We start from the raw sequence: 20,514 nt of genomic DNA on the forward strand, positions 1-20,514 counted from the left end.
AAGGTATTACGTGCGTGCATTGTGATTTGGTAACCAGGCTTAACTGTGTGCGAGTGTGCATGCGTGTTTGCTTGTTTGTGTGATTGATTCGTTGCATTCGTTTATACCTGAGTGGAAAACGTGCGGAGAGCTGAGCACAGCTGGAGCCCCTCTTCAGAAAGAACCTTCAGAGTGAGTCAAAGACAAAAAAATACACAAAGAAATCAAAACAACTTTCACAAATAACAGAAAACTTCACTTTTAAAAAAATGACACCAGGAAGCCGTTCAATAAAAAAGAAAGCACAGTTGGCGAATATTAGGATTTCACTTTTTCACCGCTTCTTATCTGTATGCCTTCCCCTCTCTGTCCCTTCTCGTTACCCTTCCTCTCTTATCTCGCTCGCTCCGTTGCAAATGGAATAAATCCTTGCTGACATATTTTGGCCATGATTCTACAAAGCACTGCACATTATTGGCAATGATCCCAATTCATAGGATACACCCCCCCCCGTGAGCAACCTTGCTTGTTATCCCCCCATGTGTCCGAGGCAACCAGGGAAAGTACCACACTGAATTTCCATCGTGACGATAAGTCCTTGTCATGCTCTGTTAGATCTGAAAGATGGAAGTGAGTGACGGGAGCCTGGTATTTACTAACCTATTGTTCTACCAGTCCCTTGTATGCCTTTGGTGTAATAAAACAACAGATGCATTGATTTACAGCTTTGTTGAAACAGGAGGGAAAAAATAGAAAAGGAGGTGGAGAGACGGGGAGATTAGCGGATACGGGTGTACGTACCTCGGCTTGATGGAAAAGATCCAGTGTTGTTTTCAGCAGCCCCTCCCCTCTGGGGAATCAATATGGGACACAGAAAATGAGGAAGGGAAACAAGGATGAGAGAGATGGATGAGGGCGAAAAACATCTGGAGCAATCAACACAAACTGTAACTAGATCAGTGGTCCACCGTGCTGCATATAACGGACAAATTATTTAAAAATGTCACACAGACAAAATGCACAACCAGCAGAGCCCGAGACATCAAAGAAAAGGAAACCTGCACTTAGGACGAGATAGGATGAGCATAACGTTAAATGTGACTTTACTGTGACATTTGACTCGTATGAACTGAGCCCCTTGTGTCTAGTATGCTGGGAAACACTGTTACTATCTCCTTTCGCCCCGAGTTGAACAGAAACAAGCTCAGGGCTCCCATTGATACAACTAAATGATGGGGTTTCACTGTTTTTATTAGGTGGTTATATTAACAGCCTATTATTAAACTCATTTAAACTGAAATGAAATGAAATGAAAGTGGTTATACTGCGCTTACAGGACTAAACAATACTCTTTTATGTGGTTTGTGTGTGTGTCCCTCATTCTGGGAAAAACAAAAACAAAGTTTGGGGGATCACTGACTTAGATGAATCTCAATGTTTTCAGTGTCACACACAACACCTGATATATGCTAATAGCTGAGAGTCTCATTACCACTGAGCTTCTAAAGAGATTCACGAGGAAGCGTATTTGTAAGCATAGGTAGAAAGATTGTTAGCATGTGGGTGACTGTGCATGTAGTGTGTGGCTACCGAGGCTACCTGGTGAACAGGTGCATGTTGTAGGCCATACTGGCCAAGCTTTGGCTCTGCCGGACAATGTCATGTTCTTGATCCTCCCACTTCTCCACCTCCGTGTCCACGTCTGATGACAGCAGACGGAGCTCCAGGCCCAGCTTGGCCATGCTTGTCTGCTCCTGCACAAACACATAAAAAAAACACACACACATTTAATATATTAAAGCCTGAAGTATGATGGATGTCAGTTTAGAAATGCATGTTAGCAAGCGAGGTCATTTTAATCTGTTAACACCCTCAGAACGTCTGAAATCAGCATTATCTCGCATCCTGTGGTGCAGCGTGTGAAAACTGCCGGCCGGCGAAAATCGCAGCCTGTTACATTACAAACGCCATCAATTCTTCAGGCGGGTGACACAAGAGTTTTCCGGAGATGAAAATAATACCGCTGTCAGAACAGGGCGCGAGACGTGACGAGATGTATTGTGCTGAAGGCCAGAAGAGTTCATGGTACACGTTACCTCCGCGTCCAGCTTGACAGCCTTGGCAGTCTTCAAGTTAACCAAGTGTTTCTGCGGGGGGGGAGAGAGGAATGGCGTTAATTGGAGGATAACAAACCATTGGATGATTGTCATTTTTCATGGGGAAGTGTGGGTGTGAGACTCACCCCGGGTCTGGGAAGTGACAAATAAGGTCTTTTGTCTCCTGGAAGTAGAGAGTTCAAGATCATCATTTAAAAAAATAATGACTTCATGTTTTAATCATAGCTGAATTCATTTAGAATTTTATCATTTCTCCTTGTGTCCTGTGTGTATCCAGATAATTAGTGTGGGCAATTATTGGTATTCAGTAATTATGGTAATAAAACGGTTTTGCTTTTATCATCGTCAACGTTTGACACATTTTTTTTTATATAAATACAAACAGTAATCTCTGCTGTCGTGTTCATAGGGGAAGATTAGGAGAAAACAATCAAAGCAAATTCCTCCTCAGTGTCCATATAACATCTGAACAGAGCGTTTTGGCTTCGTGCTGAAACAACAGTGTGATGGATGTGAGCCATTCACCCACTGAGCTGCACTTCATAATATTTACTGCACTTTTATGTGAGAGCCAAAATCGCGAGGGCAAAGAACATCTTGAAAATACGCCAGAACAGATTCCCACTGGCGTGTGAAAGCACTTCAACCTCACACTCCCTAATACAAACGTCTGCATGAGGGCAAATGTAACAGTGGGTGCAAATATACACACAGTTACATCGGCTTGAGTAGGTTAGTAGGTGTACCCTCTGTCTGATTCTCTGTCTGTGAGTGTTTAAGATGAGCTGGGCAGGACTTGGACACTTCAGGTAAACTGGCTCAATAGTTAATGGAGTGAAAGTACAGAGGAGGCGTGAATGCACAGTTGTTAAATGGCATTGACAAAATATCTCCCACAGACCGTGATGATTCATTTTGAAATATCTATTCATGCTGCTTGCTTTGCCTCAACCTGAACTCTCATTAAGGTTATTGAGGTTTTTTAGCTGCAAATTTAGTCTTCAAGGTGTTATTAGAGAATTGAAATCTTTCAGGGTAAAACTACATAGACGGTCTTTATTCACCTTCCGCTTCTCACTCTTTGCAAAAAAACGTTTCTAATGCGTAGGTGTCGTCTGTCCTCCAGCCCAGACTCAACCCCAACGCACCCGAGCATCATTAATTGAACAAAAGCGAACCTCGTCTGCCTTCAAAGACGTCGTTGATCTCTCTCAGCAGCAGGGCCATGTCACAGAGCTGCGACTCCCAGGCCTCGCAGAACACCTCCAGGTTCTCCTTGGCGATCTTGCTGGACGGGTGGAGGGCCAGCGTCTGGGCCGCCGACATGATCTGGGCCGGAGTGAGAGAGATTGTGACAGGGGAAGAAGGAATCTTTAAATTGGGTTTGTCCTTAACCAGAGATAAAACATTATGCAGGCAGAAGTAAGAGTACCAGCATGTGATGTAATTTTGGCCTGAAAATGGGAAACTAGGACATTGGCTGTGTTGATTTTCAATCCAATTAGATGCAACTGGAAGCTGCTATTCTTCCCAAGCTCATAAACAGCTCATTTAATAGAGGCAACAACACTCTACAACAACTAAACCTCGGTCATTAATACGTCTATTAGCAGTGTTAAAAGCTTTGTATCCCTGTTTCCTTGATGAATAGCTTTCTCCCGTCTCTCTGCTCTGTGTGTAATGAGAGGGCTACAGTTCTGCTGAATAATCTGCTTTAATCAACACCAGTAAAATAGCCGACTTCCCTTTCGTGGGGCTCAGATCAGAGGCTCTATCACACTGACACTCTCATTGCAACCATCACTGTTACACACACAACTGCTCACCATAAAAACAAAAAGGCAGATAGGAACTAAAATGACCCTGATGAATGAGCAACTTAAAGATAACACTGCTGTGAGTTATGGTCAAATGCTACCAGTTGAATTAATAATGACAAAGCTTAACCCTCCATCAAAATATTGCAGGGGAATTATTCCAACTACAAATATAGAATTTCGTATGTATTCTAGGTTTAGGCTTCACAGCAGTTGAGTTTGTAAATACAGCAGTCATCTTTTTATTTTTTCTGGTCTTATCGCCCACTCAAACCAGTTGCACCACAAGTCACATTCACCCATTTGTGTACACATTCATACAGTGCTTCTATACACTGTGCTTTTTCTATCTCCAATTCACGGCTCAGTATCTTGCCCAAGGACGATTCAGCATTCAGGGTTGGAGGAAGCGGGGATCAAACCTCCGACCTTTTGTTCAGAGGACGATCCGCTCCGGCTCCCGAGTCACGGCCATCTGTTATTTTGTGTTTAGCTGAATAAAGGAATCACGGTTGATGACAGAACTGTGGTATGACCATCATATGTGGGGCGGCTGTGGCTCAGGAGGAAGAGTGTGTTTGCGGCGGTTCGATCCCCGGCTCGGTCAGTACGCATTTTGAAGTATAGTATGAATAATGAATGTGTGTGAATGGGCGAATGTGGCTTGTGTGTGTTGGATAAGACTTGCTTATCGAGGCGCTATATAAACACAGTGTGAGGTTGTATTGCAGTTGTTGTATTGCAGTTGTTGCATCATTTATATAATCTGCAAAAAAAAACTAACACACACAAACAAAGACGCATGCAAGCGCACACACATTGTACCCCCTCCCCTTGCCGTGTAGCCTTTAATAGCCAATTACCCTCTGGGCCACCCTCGATTACGTTGAGCAGACAGAGAGATATTACCATCGTCACCCTACAATGCAGAATTATGGATTGATTGACCTTTGAACTTTGAAGGAGCGGAGTCATTACTGCAGAATCATGAGGGGGCCTGACATTCTCACCGCAGGACAGGATGATTCTACACTGCTGGATAATTACTGGCATGGATGGTTTCCAAGAGCAAACATAATTAGATGTGGGACAGGGGGACGATGTGGACAGTGCGTTCTCGGCTATTATCTTGAATGGACGGCAGGTGTAGGAGCTAAGCAGAGTAGACATGAGGTAATATGTCTATTTACTGTGTAGAATATCGCTCAGGTTCCGTTTCACTCTGTGACTGGCTCGACTCCGCTGACATGCAATAAAGGTGTTGGATTAAATTAAATTTCATTAAAGGTGAATCTGTATGCCTCTCTGGACCTCTTCTCTTTCCCCTGTTAGCTGGCATTTTCACATCAAGTCAATGGGCCATGACAGTAAGACGAACCTGAAACATCAATCCAAACTGGAGATGTTCGGAGGTGTAATGTTACCTGTGGACCGATGACATGGAAGGTCTCTTCAGCGTGTACGCAGGTGATCTCCAGAGGCTCGCTCCCCGACACGTGGCACAACAGCCGACAGGTCTGGAGGGAAATAAAGGAGGAAGATTAATCACATAAATCCACTTCCTCTAAACAAATGCTTCAATGTCAGCAAATTCATATATATAATATAGTTTTTTGGATCTTAGGGCCCCTAGCGAAGACACGACAAACCGTGTGCTGCATTTTTCAGCTCGGTATTTGCATAATAAAACCACATGTTGCTATTCATTTGGTGGAGGATGTGAAGTGTACTCTACATTCTCATTCATGTGATTGCTTGCATAAAGAAGTGCTTGCGGCCTGATGCTGGCAGCCCAGGCATTTCAATGTGTTTTCAGCAGCTTTGCAACAAGATGAACACGATTCTTCCTCCTATTTTGTTCAAGAATGTTAACTTGTATAGGTTTGGAGAAAGAAAAGAAAAAATATCTGCTACTTTTTTTTACCAGCTGAGCACTTCTACAAAGTGGCACCACTGCCTCCCTGCTCCCTCTGCCCACCTCCACCAGCTGCTCCTTCTGCTCGGTGAGCTTGCGGGAATACTCCGCCACTGCCTCAATGTTTCCCTCGGCCCCCCCGGCTTTGAGGGCCCTCAGAGGCAACTGCTCTCCGTGAACCTTCAGCAGGTCTGAGGCACGGCCGACGGCCACTTTATGGAGCTGGAGGAGGAGAAGAGGGATCACAGATGAAATTGTAGAATAACGGCAAGGGGGAGTTACAGAGAGGTATGAATGAGGATGGATTTTTAGTAGGCAGAGGAAAAAAAGAATTGGGGCAGAGGTGATGGAGTGACGTGATGAGTTGAGAGAGAGAACAGCAGCAGGGGAGCTGAAGAGTGATGCGGAAAAGAAAAGTGGAGGAAACCAGCTACAGGAGCCGAACAGCAAGGGAGAGAAAGCCACATCAGATATATCTTGTTTTTTAACGAAGTCCATGTAGAGCAGAGACGGACTGCCGCTCACCTCACGTCTGAGTTCACCGGCGCTCTGGCATGTCTTCAGGATGGCCACCTCCATGTCCTCCGTGGCCTCTTTGGCGTGGACAGACTGCTGCTCCGGTGGGAAGGAAAGGAGAAGAGGAGATTGGAGCTTGAGACACACACTGGTTTTCTAGTCACACACACAAACCTAGACATTTATATGAAAGATTACGAAAAGGCATTAAAACAACGACTTAAATATCAATCTATATATTAGGGTTTTTCACCTTTTTTCCCCCCTAAATATGTCTGATTATACTTTCTTCAAGAACCATGAATTATTCCCTAGACAATCTGTGAAAAGGTCAATCATCTCGTAAGGTTTAAGTAAATAAAACATCCCTGGATCCGCACAAGAATTTGAATGGCTTGTTCTCTGATCCATACCGCATCCTTCCCCCAACTTTTATGGTAATCTGTCATAGTTTTTGTATAATGCTGCTAACTTAGAGACAAACAAACGAATGCCAAACACAGAAAATCATTGGAATAAAAGCGAAGGAAAAAACAAACAATGGCTAATTGCACATGCAAATTTCTCTGCAATTTCAGAGCACTGCAGCGTTCTGGCCTTTTCAAATCCTGCCAATGACCTTCAACTGCAAAAGCTTCACGAGGTAACACCGTACAATTATGTGGCAGCAGCGTCTGCCCTGTAACTGAACACTCTGGGAAAGAAAAAGTTTGCAAGGAGAAACTGCATCATTATGACTTGTGTTTCGTAAGTCCATTAGTTCTGAAGGCCAATGAGATTCGGCTGAATGGTAACAAGACATGAAACACTACGTGATGTTTCTCTCTCAGCCAAAAGAGCCTTAGTAAAAAAAATCTGTTATTCAGGTGGGTTATTATGCTATGGTGTTCAAGGAGGGATGAGTGAAGAGGAAGTGAGCAGGCAAAAGAAAGGACTGAGGGATTCAGAGAGGGAGGCTTAATGTGTGTGGGTGGGTTTGTATGGGTTTATGTGTGTGGGGGTTTATGTGTGTGTGTCTTCTTTGCTCAGATGGGTCTTAAGTGCGTCTTGTTATCAGACTCTCCTTTCACAGGTGTCAGATGAGATACTTATAATTATCTCAGTACTGTAGCATGTGCCCGTCCAGGTGTGTACATCTGTGCACGTGCACAACATACCGCCTCAATCCAGGCGTTCATCAGCTGCTGAGTGTCCTGGCGCGCCAGCTGGCACACGCTGAGGATGGCCTGCCGCTGCTCGTGGCTGGTGTAGGCCGAGTCGGTGAAATCCTCCGTCCGCTCCACCAACGCCTCCAGCTGGCTGCCGACGCTCTGGGGGGATGAGGAGTACAGGTTCTCCCGCAGGCTCTCCACACTGGACTGCATGAGACGGGTGGGAGAGGAGGGGAGAGGAGAGGAGAGGAGGGGAGCGTAGGAGGGAGGAGGCGAAATGAGTGAAAGAAGGATTTAAACGAAAGGGGAGACACACAAGAGCTTTACGAACTAACTAATGTGCTGAGGAGAGAAAGCATAATTTACAATCTCATTATCCCTGAGCACTTGACCTCATTATTAAATAACAAGTAGTGTGGAGTTTGGCTGTCGCCTTAGATTCACCTTGGGGCGTCAAAGGAACTCAAATATAAAATATAAAATTGAATGCATTGTGCCTGAGTGATGGTCTCAGCTTATGTGTCCTTAGATGACATGTCTACATGAGCTTAACTTATCTCTGCCAATAACTGTGATAAAGCCATTAATTAAAAACAATAAGCATCTCCAGTACTTTTCATTATCATACTTTATTCTGTTTTCCTCTCAATGGAAAAAGATACTTTCAACAAATGTTAATTTCTGAGGACAAGGAAGATGTGATGGAGGTTCACTAGGTCGGATCCTTCATGCTGATTTGCTGACTCACATCTGAAGCTTAGTTAGTCTTTCTATAACGCTCTGTCCACACTACTACATTTACATCAACTCTGCTAGAGATACGCCTGGTGTCCACACAGGTTGAAGTGTAGAGCTGCTAAAATGGAGAAGTTTGGAAACGCTGCTGGCCCCAGTTTAGGTTTGCAACTCTGGGGCTGCGTTTGAGTCTGAAACGGCAGAAATTGAGATGTTTGGAAATGATGATGTAGACAAACTTCTTGCTGTCTGGATCTTTTCAGCCACAACAAAGCTTTTGCTGATTCGTCAGGCTCCTATCACATAACGTCCTTCCGGATGAAAATAAACCGGAATCACATTAACCTCGGATGCAAGTGCGGAACGCAACATGGATAATCAATTACAAGCGTTGCTGAAATTGTTTTCTTTGCTAACAGCTATTGTGCAGTTAAATTTAAATAATATAACTGCTGACATGGGACAAGCTATTTCATGTGCATGCCAAGTGTATGTGAGTGGTCATGTGACAAGCAGTCTTAGGAGTGTTGGTTTGGAAGGGGTTCAAAACTGATAGGGAGCAAAAACGCTTGTTTTAGTTTGAACTTGGTTTTATGGATGTAGCCTCATTTGTGCTCCTGTGCACCTAAAACAAGAGTTACTCAGTGTGATGCCCCACCCACCATAGGACCATAGCTCCACCTCCCAGGCCAACGCGTGTCAGTTGAGCCTCATACATCGGCTTCTTCACCCGTGCTTGTTTCTGATCCTACCTTGAAGTCCTTGATGCCGTTATAGATGCTGGCAGAAAGGATCTTGTTCTCCCCGCAGCTCCGCGCCTCCGTGACTATCTCGATGACCTGCTCCAGGGCGCAGCGCATTCGGTGGAACACTGCGTCTTTGTTGATGCGCGCCGACTCGCAATCCGGGTGCCTCAGGCAAGTCTTCGGAAAGGAATTCAATGTGAAATGTCAAAGCTCGTGGCCTCTTCTACTCTATTCAACTTCTATCGTCTTTCATGTTTTTCAACCAGCATTATTCACGCCATTTGTTTTATTTATGATTGTGTGACTTGGGCTGCAGCATGTGTGAAAACTTGACATTGAACACACTTGTGAATGACTTAAATCTTAAATCTGGACATTAAAGATCCATAACCCTTTCTCCCAGTATGTTGGTGCACCAGCAGTTTACCTTGGAGGCTGTGAGGAGCATCATGGTGCATTTCTCCAGCACCGCTCTGGCTGCCGCCATCCGCGCTTTCTTCTTCTCGTCCTTCAAGTCCTGTCGCACAAACACACACAAACGCACACACCAGATGGTAAAGGGTGGCTTTACTCCAGTTACGGCTTCTTAGAACTCTCAGGGTGTCCGTCCGAGGGACATGAAACATCAAAAGTATTTGATCAATCTCTGTCATGCTGTCTCTCTCTATGAAGGGACACAGATTCCTCTCAGAGAGTATTCACACATTAAACCGCCTCGGTTAATTGTAATCTAATCAAAAGCGGAGTTACCAGAATAGGATAGAAGATGTGCATGACTGGCTGCATCCCTCTCCCTGTGTTTCCAACAGAAATAGACGGCTCAAATTAGGTAGATACAGGATTTGGAAAGGCAGCTGAATCTACTCCTCTCCCGGCACTTCTCCATAGATTAAAAAGCCGATGTGATTATCTGTCATTATTTTTGCTTGCCTGGCTTCAACACATGAAGATGGTAGATTTACTTAAAAGGGGAGCATGAGTGGGAGTGAATACAAAAACAAGTAAAAAAACAAAAAAAGAAAACAGGATGGCAAATGAGGAGAGAGAGAGAACATTAGCTGCAATGTGGAGCGCTGGAAAGAGACGTGATGTGTGTGTCAAAACAGGAGCCCCGATGAAATTCAGAAGGAGGGATGGTCGATCCTCCCTCCCTGTCTAGATATCGCAGCCGCTGCACTTTGCATCAGCTTCTGCAGGCAAAGCGCTTTAGCTGCAGTGGTTGGATGTATGCATCAAAGTGGGATTAGCAGCCTCTGACAGTAAAAAGTTAGAAGACTGTTTTCCTGAAGATAGGAGCAAAAGTTTTGTTTTGCAAATTCGCTAAAAAGAATATGTGCTGCCTGGGAAATGGGCCACTGAAAGCGCAGGTCAGCTCATATTTACATTAAAATGTGATGGTGACAATCTTCGAGAAATATTAGTCATACCTGAGATGTTTTTTGACACATGAATTTAGAGAGAGAGGTAAGTAACTTTGCAGAAACAAGAGGAGAAACCTTGTCACGTTATTGTTTGATTTCTTTGGGACGTGTAAATATTCGATGCTTGAATTATTGATTTGTTCTGAGTTCGCTTGCACATTGCTAGTGTTCAACTTCTGTTTCACAGTCTAATTCCACCACCTGCAGAAATGTTTGTTCTTAAACCACATCCTATCTACCTGCAGCCTTTTTGCCAAGTTAGACCACACACACACACACACACACATCTTTGACCCTCTTGACACAGGAAAGCAGAGGAGTTGGATTTTCTTGACATGCTACTCACGTTCTGTCTGTCTCCGGTGAGGTGGGCGAACTCCACCATCTCGTTGCCAAACTGGCTGAAAATCTGAACAAACTCCTGGAAGGTGCTGACTCTTTCCAGATGGTCAAGGGTTACCAGGACCTGCGAGGAGCCGTGAGATCAGAGCAGTGCGGTGAACAGCGACATATGGTTTGTGTACTTCAAGTCCTTTCTGATGTTACAGGGTTTCAGCAGAAGGTGTGAAACTAGCCAAAAACATCTAGTAAACATCTTTACTTTAAGACAGAGCCAAGAACAACATTTATTATACTAATATATTCATATACTTCAGCATTTTTTTTAGATTCTGTCTTGATATATTAAAAGTTTCCTCTCAATATTGGAGAGAAACGTTTTTGCACAGTGTTGCTTTAAAGGCTTAGCGTGATATCGTGTGATGCAATAAAATACGGTGATAACCCTAAAAGAATAAAACTAGTAGATTTAGTAGTTCCTAACCAGCATTTCAGTTAATAGCAGTCCATGAAGGTGCTAATTTAGCTGCTGGGGGGGGGAGTTAGCTGGCAGCACTAACGCAGCAGCTCCACACCAGACAAAGAAGAGGAAGAGATGTAATTGTGTTTGCCAGTAATGGAGAACAAGGGGGGCTGCTGACTGCCTGTCCAAAGGAGGCTAACCAGTCATTATTAGGCCCCCTGTTTCCATTCTTGGCTCAGTCTCCAGCAACATCCATATCACAGTCAGAGTCTGGCTAAGAGCATCCGCAGGTACGAGGAGAGAGAGAGAGAGAGAGAGAGAGAGAGAGAGAGAGAGAGAGAGAGAGAGAGAGAGAGAGAGAGAGAGAGAGAGAGAGAGAGAGAGAGAGAGAGAGAGAGAGGGAGGGATGTTCTCTGGCTGTGTTTTTTCGTTGTTGCTAAATGTGCTGCTTTCCTTCAATTACCTCCAGAGTGCTCTTTCAAAGAGCCAGTGCTTATCTATTAGGGAATAAAAGAGTGGGAGTGGGGTTTGCAAAGGTGTGTGGGTTCGTGTGCAGGGGCTACATCCATGCTACTACATCAACTCTGCTATGGATACGCCTGGTATCCACACAACTCTGGATTTTTAGAGCAGTTATAATGGAGACATTGTAAATGCTGCAGGCCTCGTTTGAGTGTGAAAACACCGGGACTGCAATTTAGTCCGGATGGGCTGAAACAGAGCCAGAACACTGGTGCGGGCAGAGATAAATTCAGTTAGACAAATAGAATTCATGCATAATCCTTAAAGTCTGCGCCAGTCCCACATTTGCATGTCTCACCTTGTTCCGTGACGTGATTATCTGTTTGATAACGATGCGATCAGCTAACACCAGCACTTTAGTGACTGAAGAGAGGAGCAAGCGTGCAGCTTTCACCATCCCTGTCCTTTCACTGAACACCGGGACACATCCGTCTGACTGGGTGGGCAACACCGATCCCACGTCTGTCAGCTGGGCGATGGCATCACCTGAAAAGAGGGGAGGTAAGGACAAGGTGTTGCTCAGCAAAGGTCTTCGTGGTCACGTTATATATATAGAGAGAGAGAGAGAAAAGAAAAAATTAGCCAGATGAGATCAGTCTGCAGAAGAGGCTTGTTTCTCAGCTTGCTGAATCAACAAAGAGGTGTGAGCAGGTGAGAGGGAGATGGTGCAGTTTGGGGAGAAGTTAGAGTTCAGTTTGAAAAGTGGAAAATTACTTTTGGTTTGAGACTTTCTGGTTAAACCACAAGTCAGAACGAGTCTTCTCCCAGTAGGGGATGCGGAGACAGAACATGCTGGAGGTTACATATCTCATCCGGCCTGGGAGTGCCTCGGGATGCCTCAGCCAGAGCTGCAGGATGTGGCTGGCCAGAGAGACCCCCCCGGCTACTTTGCTTTGCCTCCTGCCTCTGAGATGTGGATGCCGAAAATGGAAGGATGGGGAGGTCAAGAATATTGTCCAACTTTGCTCTTTATTATAGTTCAGACTCCAGAATACACTGTGGCCCAATGTTCTTCCATTCTGCCACTCTTCACCTCTGGGAGAACACACTGTCCTGGACGGAATGAAACAAGTCCTATATTCAGCACAGTGGTATGACAGTTATGCAAACCTGACCCAAACACTGCTGGCATGCTATCTGGGTGGTGTGAGCTGTTTTTAAGAGGGGTGGGGGCACAACTTAGACAAACATGCCAGACACAATTGGCAAACACAGTTGAGCAAACTCATACATATAAGGAATATGCAAATGCGGGGGGAAAAAGTCCAACTTTCCCTCTGAAAGGGGAAGAATGCAAAGTCCTTTTTTAGGCTGAAAATCCATCACGAGAAGAGTCCCTATCAAGAGGAGAATGTCAGGAGTTGAGAGCGCGAGAGAGAAATCTCAGAATAGAGCTCAGAAGGCCGGGGGGGACGGGGAGATGGGTCTCTATCGGGTCAGGCAGCCCGGCTGTCTGTTTGCTTTGGCTGGTCCCTTAAAAGAAGCAGCGCCGGCGAACTGATTGCATCCGACAGGCTGCTTTTCGGTGCCAGCTCTGCTAAACAGTTAAAAACAGAGAGGCCTGGCGCACAAAGAATGCTGCACAACACCCCCAACCACCCCCAACCCACCCACCCCGATGACACTCGCAGGGTGGAGAGCACTGGCCCGCTCAACCCCGGCCAATACCCGCCACCGACCCTTATGAATCGTATGCTGCACGGATTTTCATAACCTTAAATAAAAAACATGAGATCCCACTGGTCCCTTAGTTATTGTCTAAATGTCAGGACCTCTGGTGTCATTTATAAAAAGCTGTTTTGCTTCTGAAAGGAAAATCGTGTATCAGGTGAGAGGAATTTAACTAATCGAGAGAAACTAATCCCTGATGTATTGGTTAATCCCTTAAAGGACATTTAATCCAATATTTAGCTATTTATGGAACACTGTAAAAAGCCCAACTTCAAAATCATTGGTCTAACTTATTTTTAAAAGTTGAGTGAGCAAATTTTTTTTTTAAATGTTGAGCAAACCCAAAGTTTCAAGTTTACAAATAAGTAGTGCAGTCAACTGAACATTTTAAGTTGAGGAAACTTCAAATATTGCTTAGCCAGCTCCGGGATGCAAATATAAGTTCAGATTGAATGATATGAATGCATTTATATATGGAATATATCTACTTAGATATGTATATATAAACACACACACACAAACAAACATATATACATATGTGAACATATATATTTATGTCTTGTATTATTATTATACACATTTACACACACATATAAAATATATATATATATAGCATGTTCAGATTTCTTTTTACCCCTTACTTTGTATTCACCTTCTGTCGTCTTGGAGTTTTAATTTTACCACTTTTACCAACCACATTATTAAATGTCCCCCTCTGCCCATCCACTGCAGCCACACAAGCAGTGATAAAGATAAAAAGTGAGAGTGGGGCTACGTATTCTCCAAACAGGCTTGAGTGGAGAATACGTAATTTACCCTCGACAGCCGACATTTAACGGAGCAAACAGCGGAGAACTTCTTCAACATGGATGACATTAAATTAATAATTGAAGTGGAGAAGTGCAGTAAAAAAAAGATTAATGATGGGACAATGTTGGTTAATGTTGGAGCAAGCGCTGCACGGCGCTTCAGCGTGGCTTCCGCGTCCGGAAAGCGACGTCATGACGTAGTCAGCGTCAATGCGCACTCGTGTTTTGAGACGCCAGCCCAGCGCTCTCAGGTAGAGTGGGCTTGTCCGGACATGTTGGGGTGTAGTTGATCAGATGCACGTCCTTCTATCGCAAGTTCCGCCGCCTGATATCGCCCGACGGCAAGTTTTGTCGACTGATGTCCTCCGACCGCATGTCCTACGGCTGCGTGTCCTCCTCACTTTCTTCCAGCACTAACTAGGTAAGACTCCCGCCGCTATTTTACTGGTTATTCTGCGACCCGTTGTCTTTCGAATGCAATGATTCACAACGTTTACAAAACTACATGTGTAAGCTATCCATAAAATCTACCTGTTAGCTACCCGTGAAAGCCACGTGTTTGCTAACTTTCAGCTACATGTGAAAGCCACGTGTTTGCTTACTTTAAGTTATCTGTAGACCAACCCCACCCAAACCACCGTGCTACGTTTATAAACTACCAACGTGTTAAGTTGAGTTATCAATAAAATAATGGTAAATTTTGATGATCTTCCCCTTGTGTATACTGGGGTATGTGTCGTCTGTTGGTGTCTTTTCTGTTTGAATCTTAGCATAACGGTGAATTTAACAATTAAGCTTTCATACAGAGCTCGTTCACGTGTTATTTATTTCAAAATAACTACTTCTTATTTCATACATTTCCCACAAATATGGGGAAATGTAACTCAAATAGCCCTACATAGTTCTGTGTTTAATTTATTTCAAAGTACACCTACACTTGCCTCTGTATTTTTTTTCTCTTCATAAGAGTTTGGTGTTTTCCTTTGTAACAGGTAAAAATAGCTATAAAAGTCAACAGTTCTTTATTGTTCTATAATTTCATAAATGCAACTTTATAAGCTTTCTTATCAAGTATGTTTCTCAGCTCCAGACAAATTTTATTTGGGCGAAGAGTGGGCAAAATGGTTCTTTTGATGTAAAGGTTGCCTACCTCTGCCTCAGCCAAATTGAGTTTGTTCATTTGGGTGGTGTTAAACTCAAACTAAATGTGTTTTCCTTGTTTCACAGGATTTGGATCCAGTGTAAGGAGTGCAAGTTCTCGCACCCTAATCAGGATATTCTCCTCAAGCATTACCGACTTTGCCACTACCGGGGACGCTTCTGGCCACTGCCGTGCCTGTACACTGACTGCTGCTGCACTTTCAAAACAAGCGGTGGGTTAAAATGCCACCTTTCAAGAGTACACACAAAGTCCAGAAAAACTGAAGTAGAAGTCACCTTTTTTTGTCAATTGTGTGACTTTAAAGACATCTGTGCCCCAAAGAAATACATAGCCCATCTAAGGACTCATTTGAGGCAGCATGTGACTGTTTATTGTTTACTGTTTACTGTTGGTAAGATTTTTTTTTTATATAATGTGTAATGTCCTAAATGCTCTACCAATTCCACCATTCTGCTCAGCTTCCGGATGTAGCAAACCTTTTTAGTTTATAACTGTACAATGTGGGCACCTTCTGTAATTGGAGTCTGTATTAACACTAATACTGTTATTTCTCCTTTCTTAGATATATGCTGAGTTTTTTTGAATCACTCAAGTGGATCTAAAGAAGACATTCTTCACATCTTTGGATGCACACGCCTCAAACCTGATAAAGCTTTACAGAACACGTAGCGGGACACTAGGAAAGGACTTAAAGGCCCTCCTTGACAACCTTGATGAACAGGTAATGCAAGTAGGAGATAAATTAAGGTTTTCTGAGAGTGCATTTTCACATTGCAAACAGACATTAACATAAATTGTGAATAGGTGTGGTGTGATTTTATTTTCAGGCCATGGTATATTTTTTTTAACTTTATTTGTGTCTTTCAGACAACCAATGTGCTTGCACAAAGGAAGGCCACAGCTCTCCGAGGTCTACCTCTCTATTTGAGGGAGAATCCAGGCAACGTCCTGAAGACATGTCTGGTAAGAATACTTCGGTTTATACCATTGAAGTTTTTTTCTTCCATTTTTTTAATAGCTGGGCCAATATAAATATACAAGGGGCCAGTACATCTCTGATTAGGGAGCAAACGCATTCATTTGATAGGAATATGCAATAAAACCACTTATTTATATTCCCTTTAATGTAATATAAGTAGTTATCCCTAATTAAGGCTGAAATCTTTAACAATAAAAGTAAAAACACATTATCAAGAGGTAATCTATGAGGGTTGACCTAAAAAAACCCTTAAATCAGTAAATTTTGCTGCAAGTTTTAGTGTTTGGATTGTGGCCGATTTTATATGCACTGTCAGGGTGAGATATTGTCCATCCTTTTTGGATTGTTAACACTAATGGAATCAAAGGATTATCCCACACCTTTTAAACTGCACACCAGCTGAATTTTAAGAGCACCTTTAGAAAAAAAATGCCAGATTTCGCACAAATTATCCCTTCACATGGATTAATTGATGACATCTGGGTGGTCAAAATTTATCTGGTGGCCTTACAAATTGTATTTTTTAATGTATCTTAAATTTGTCGTTAGGAAATTTCTTCATATTTTGAACAGTGGTAAATGGTAAATGGATTTGTATTTATATAGCGCTTTTCTAGTCTGATGAAGACCACTCAAAGCGCTTTACAGTACAGTTTCACATTCACCCATTCACACACACATTCATACAGTGCATCTACTTGCAGCACTTTGTTATTCTATGGGGGGCTATTGAGGGTTCAGCATCTTGCCTAAGGACACTTCGGCATGCAGATGGTTCAGACTGGGGATCGAACCGCCGACCTTCAGGTTGGAGGCCGACCACTCTACCCCTCAGCCACAGCCGCCCTTCACTTGCAAGTGGTCACTTGCACTCAAAGTTTAACTCATAAAGGTGCATGTCACTTTACTCATGGGCAGGGGTAGATCATTTATTTATAAATGTGGTGATGAAAACATTAAAAATTTAAGTAATGTCTGTTTGTTTTCTCTATGATACAGACTCGGAGGAAACGTCCGTTGCAGGTGTTCAACTTGGCATAGTCACCATTGTTGAAGATGATGTTGGGAGAGCTCACTCAATGCCCAGAACAATCAACATTGCCCTTGTCATCGAGGAAAAGGTTGTTGTGGAGGACATCTCTGACATCAGTACAGCCATTGTCCTTCTCTTTGGATGCATCTACAACCTCAACCTGGACTACCCCAAAGGGTTGAGGTACACTTTTGAGGCCCTTCAAAAGATTTTTATGAACCTTGGCACAGAGTGTTCTGCCCGTGTTCAGGCTCTGAAAAACAACTTGTTAAAGTAGCCCGATACCATGACACATAGACATGTGTTCAATGCACATATTTGCACACATTGACATGTCACTTTATTCCTCAAAATGCTTTTAAGTTCAGTAGTAGCTACACAAATCCCATGTTCCCATTTGAAGTTAGTGTTTACTAACTGCTGGATTTGTTTGTCTCTGAAACTAAACACGTTTGTGTCTTGTTACACGTTTTTATGGATGCACTTTCTATAGACATGTCACTTTATTCCTCAAAATATGTTTTCAAGTTCAGTAGTAGCTACACAAGTTTGTGTAGTGTTGCTACGAATCCCATGTTCCCATTGGAAGTTAGTGTTTACTAAGTGCTGGATTTGGTTATCTCTGCAACTGAACACGTTTGTGTCTTGTTACATGTTTTTTATGGATGCACTTTCTTCACTGCTGGGTTTGGCCAGTGGTTTCCTCAAGTATCTGACTAACACATGTTTTGTGATTCATAGTGTCAATCATACTGTTTTCTATATTATAGCTAAAGTATTGAGAGCTGGTTCTGCACTTTGTTATGTGTTTACATATTCTATCTTTGAAAATAATTGTATAATGTTACCAAGTTCACTTAAGCATCCCTGCTGCTGCAATTTCAATGTTGCCTTTTTTGTAGTTATTGGATGTATATAATGTTAACCCCTGTGTTCTTAATAAACAGATTCTTTATAGAATTTTGCTGTTATTATTGAATTTCCACAACAGTATGAATAGAGTAAACTTGAGTTAGCTCAACTGATGGGCAGCAAAGTTGAGTTAACTAAGCATTTCAAGTTTAAGTTTAAGTTCTCTCGACTGAAACTATCCAGTTCTGTTGATGTATGTTTTCAAATCATTAGCATGCATATAATCTAGTATTCCTAACTTGTAGATTTGAGTAGCTCTGAATGGAGATGTTAAGTTAGTCTAACAGAACATCACCATTCAGAGCTACTCTATATAACATTTTGAGTGAACTTAATTATTTAAGTTGACACAACTCACAAGCCCTTAAGTTAGGTCAACTCAAAAAAGCGTTGCAGCTGGTTGCTTTACTTTTTTAAGTTGAGTCAACTTTTCTTTTTTTACAGTGAATGTGTAATCCACATGTACATCAGCATCTAAACACTCACACACTGCATCTGCTATGGGTTCATCTAGTTCCTGATCACCGTCCCTGGCCTTGTGACTCTTTCTGAGTGAGAAGCAGAGTGATACGGAAAGCACGCGAATGAGAGAGTGACACCGAGAGGCTGAGTGAAAGAGACAGAGACAGAGATCCAACACAGATTGCCTCCACTGACCTGCCTCATTGGATCTCTGCACCGCTCTGATGATGGGTAGCATCTAATTAAACTGGTGCTCTCAGCCTCCCTTTATTTCATTCATTATAGCGCACAAGGCCGAAGCCTGCCTGATTAAACTCTCCCTGTGGTTAGGTATTAGAGAAAATGTCAATCCTTCGCTAACTAGCCCTCCTCCCTCCCGGAGACTTAAAATAATCTTTAAAAAAACTTTCTCTATTATCCCTCAAGATGTCTCTTTTTTAAATGGACAACCAAAAAGTTATTGAGAAAATAAATCAGGAGACAGTTTCTGTCGGGAGAAGTGCAAGAAAACTGTGAAAGAACCTCTCGAGGAGAAAAAGGAGGAGGTGGAATAAATGAGTCACAGTGGGCAACACAGACAAACACACATATACCTCACTTGGCCTGACATATGCACACACAGGCACATTTTCTCGTCGGTCCATTCCCCTCCACCCCCTCCTCCTCCTCCTCCTCCTCCCACCAGCACTCTCTTTGTCCGGGTTTTAGCCGTCTTTACAAATTAGCGCTGTGCTCGGATTAAACGCTTTGCTACACAAACTGGTTCCCCCACAACACAAACCTATTATCACAGTGTTGTGTCTAAATTCTTATCCGGTGTGATATTGTTTCCGGGCTGCTCGTGAGAAGGCTAAATGCGGTCATTGTTTTTGCCTGATACAAACTAATTTGCTGAGATATAAAGAAGAGTTTTCTCCCCCGAGCAAGCGGTTGCAATGATCTGCAAAAAGGAACGTTTAGATGGACAGGAGGACACACGGGTGAGGATCTGAGCCTCGAGTGTTTCTTTGAAAGACATCCGAAAAGAAAAAAGAAACACGTATTTGACAAAGCCCTCACCTCCTCTGTCTCAGGTTCAGTCAAACCTGACAGTCATCACTGAAACAGTGAACCACACTTTCTTGTTTCCTCACCCTGGTTGACACTGTTCACCTCGCACCTGAAACTCTCTGTACCTCTTTCTCTCGCTCAGTTTTTACCCTGGATTTATTCCTCTTTGCATAACACAACCGCAATATAAGAGGCGGTGCATATTAGGAAAACTAAAGCTCCTTCAATTTTGCCAAAAGCCTGGTGCATAACATCTCCATGAAGCTTTCTATCAGAATTTTATTATGCAGTGCTTTCAAACTCAGTGCAGACGCATTAATTCCCCTCATTCTACACGGCACCCTTGGGTGAAGAAGCTGTGTTCTTTTTTTGCAGCCTGTACTTCCAACTTAATAACAACAATGTCTTTAGAGCACTCCTGAGGTCCCCTGGTGTAATACAGCTTGACAACCGGGCTGTCCAGACTAATCAAAGTTTGCTCAAATTTGATAACACCGTGAAGCCTGAAGGTGAAGTCCCACGCTTTATGAAACTGTCACAGTTTGTCGGAACAAAAAAAGCACAGATGAGGGGACAATAACTTAAATCCTAGTGATCAACCGGCTTTAATTCCCTCTGTGGCAAGTTCTGGACGTCATTAAGCCTCAGACGCTCCGGATGCAGTGTGAAGAAGCCTTGAGGATGATGAGCTCTCACAGACTTTTGCAGCATAAAA

At 43.2% G+C, this 20,514-nt stretch overlaps 1 protein-coding gene across 2 annotated transcripts in view; it reads right to left on the bottom strand.

Moving 5' to 3' along the window:
• The window catches only part of ctnnal1 (catenin (cadherin-associated protein), alpha-like 1), a 51,999-nt gene that overhangs the window by 4,196 nt on the left and 27,289 nt on the right, over window positions 1-20,514 (bottom strand). For both annotated transcript variants that reach the window (XM_061092662.1, XM_061092663.1), the window contains exons 3-16: window positions 12,020-12,207; window positions 10,744-10,863; window positions 9,404-9,493; window positions 8,983-9,153; window positions 7,502-7,702; window positions 6,354-6,440; window positions 5,892-6,050; window positions 5,338-5,430; window positions 3,275-3,425; window positions 2,222-2,259; window positions 2,076-2,126; window positions 1,579-1,733; window positions 781-829; window positions 108-164 (exon numbers count right to left, since the gene is read on the bottom strand). In XM_061092662.1, the coding sequence (XP_060948645.1) occupies window positions 108-164; window positions 781-829; window positions 1,579-1,733; window positions 2,076-2,126; window positions 2,222-2,259; window positions 3,275-3,425; window positions 5,338-5,430; window positions 5,892-6,050; window positions 6,354-6,440; window positions 7,502-7,702; window positions 8,983-9,153; window positions 9,404-9,493; window positions 10,744-10,863; window positions 12,020-12,207 (1,610 nt within the window). The remainder of the gene's footprint in view (window positions 1-107; window positions 165-780; window positions 830-1,578; window positions 1,734-2,075; window positions 2,127-2,221; window positions 2,260-3,274; window positions 3,426-5,337; window positions 5,431-5,891; window positions 6,051-6,353; window positions 6,441-7,501; window positions 7,703-8,982; window positions 9,154-9,403; window positions 9,494-10,743; window positions 10,864-12,019; window positions 12,208-20,514) is intronic.

Source organism: Limanda limanda, chromosome 19 (genome assembly GCF_963576545.1).
Source record: "Limanda limanda chromosome 19, fLimLim1.1, whole genome shotgun sequence".
Taxonomy (NCBI): Eukaryota; Metazoa; Chordata; class Actinopteri; order Pleuronectiformes; family Pleuronectidae; genus Limanda; species Limanda limanda.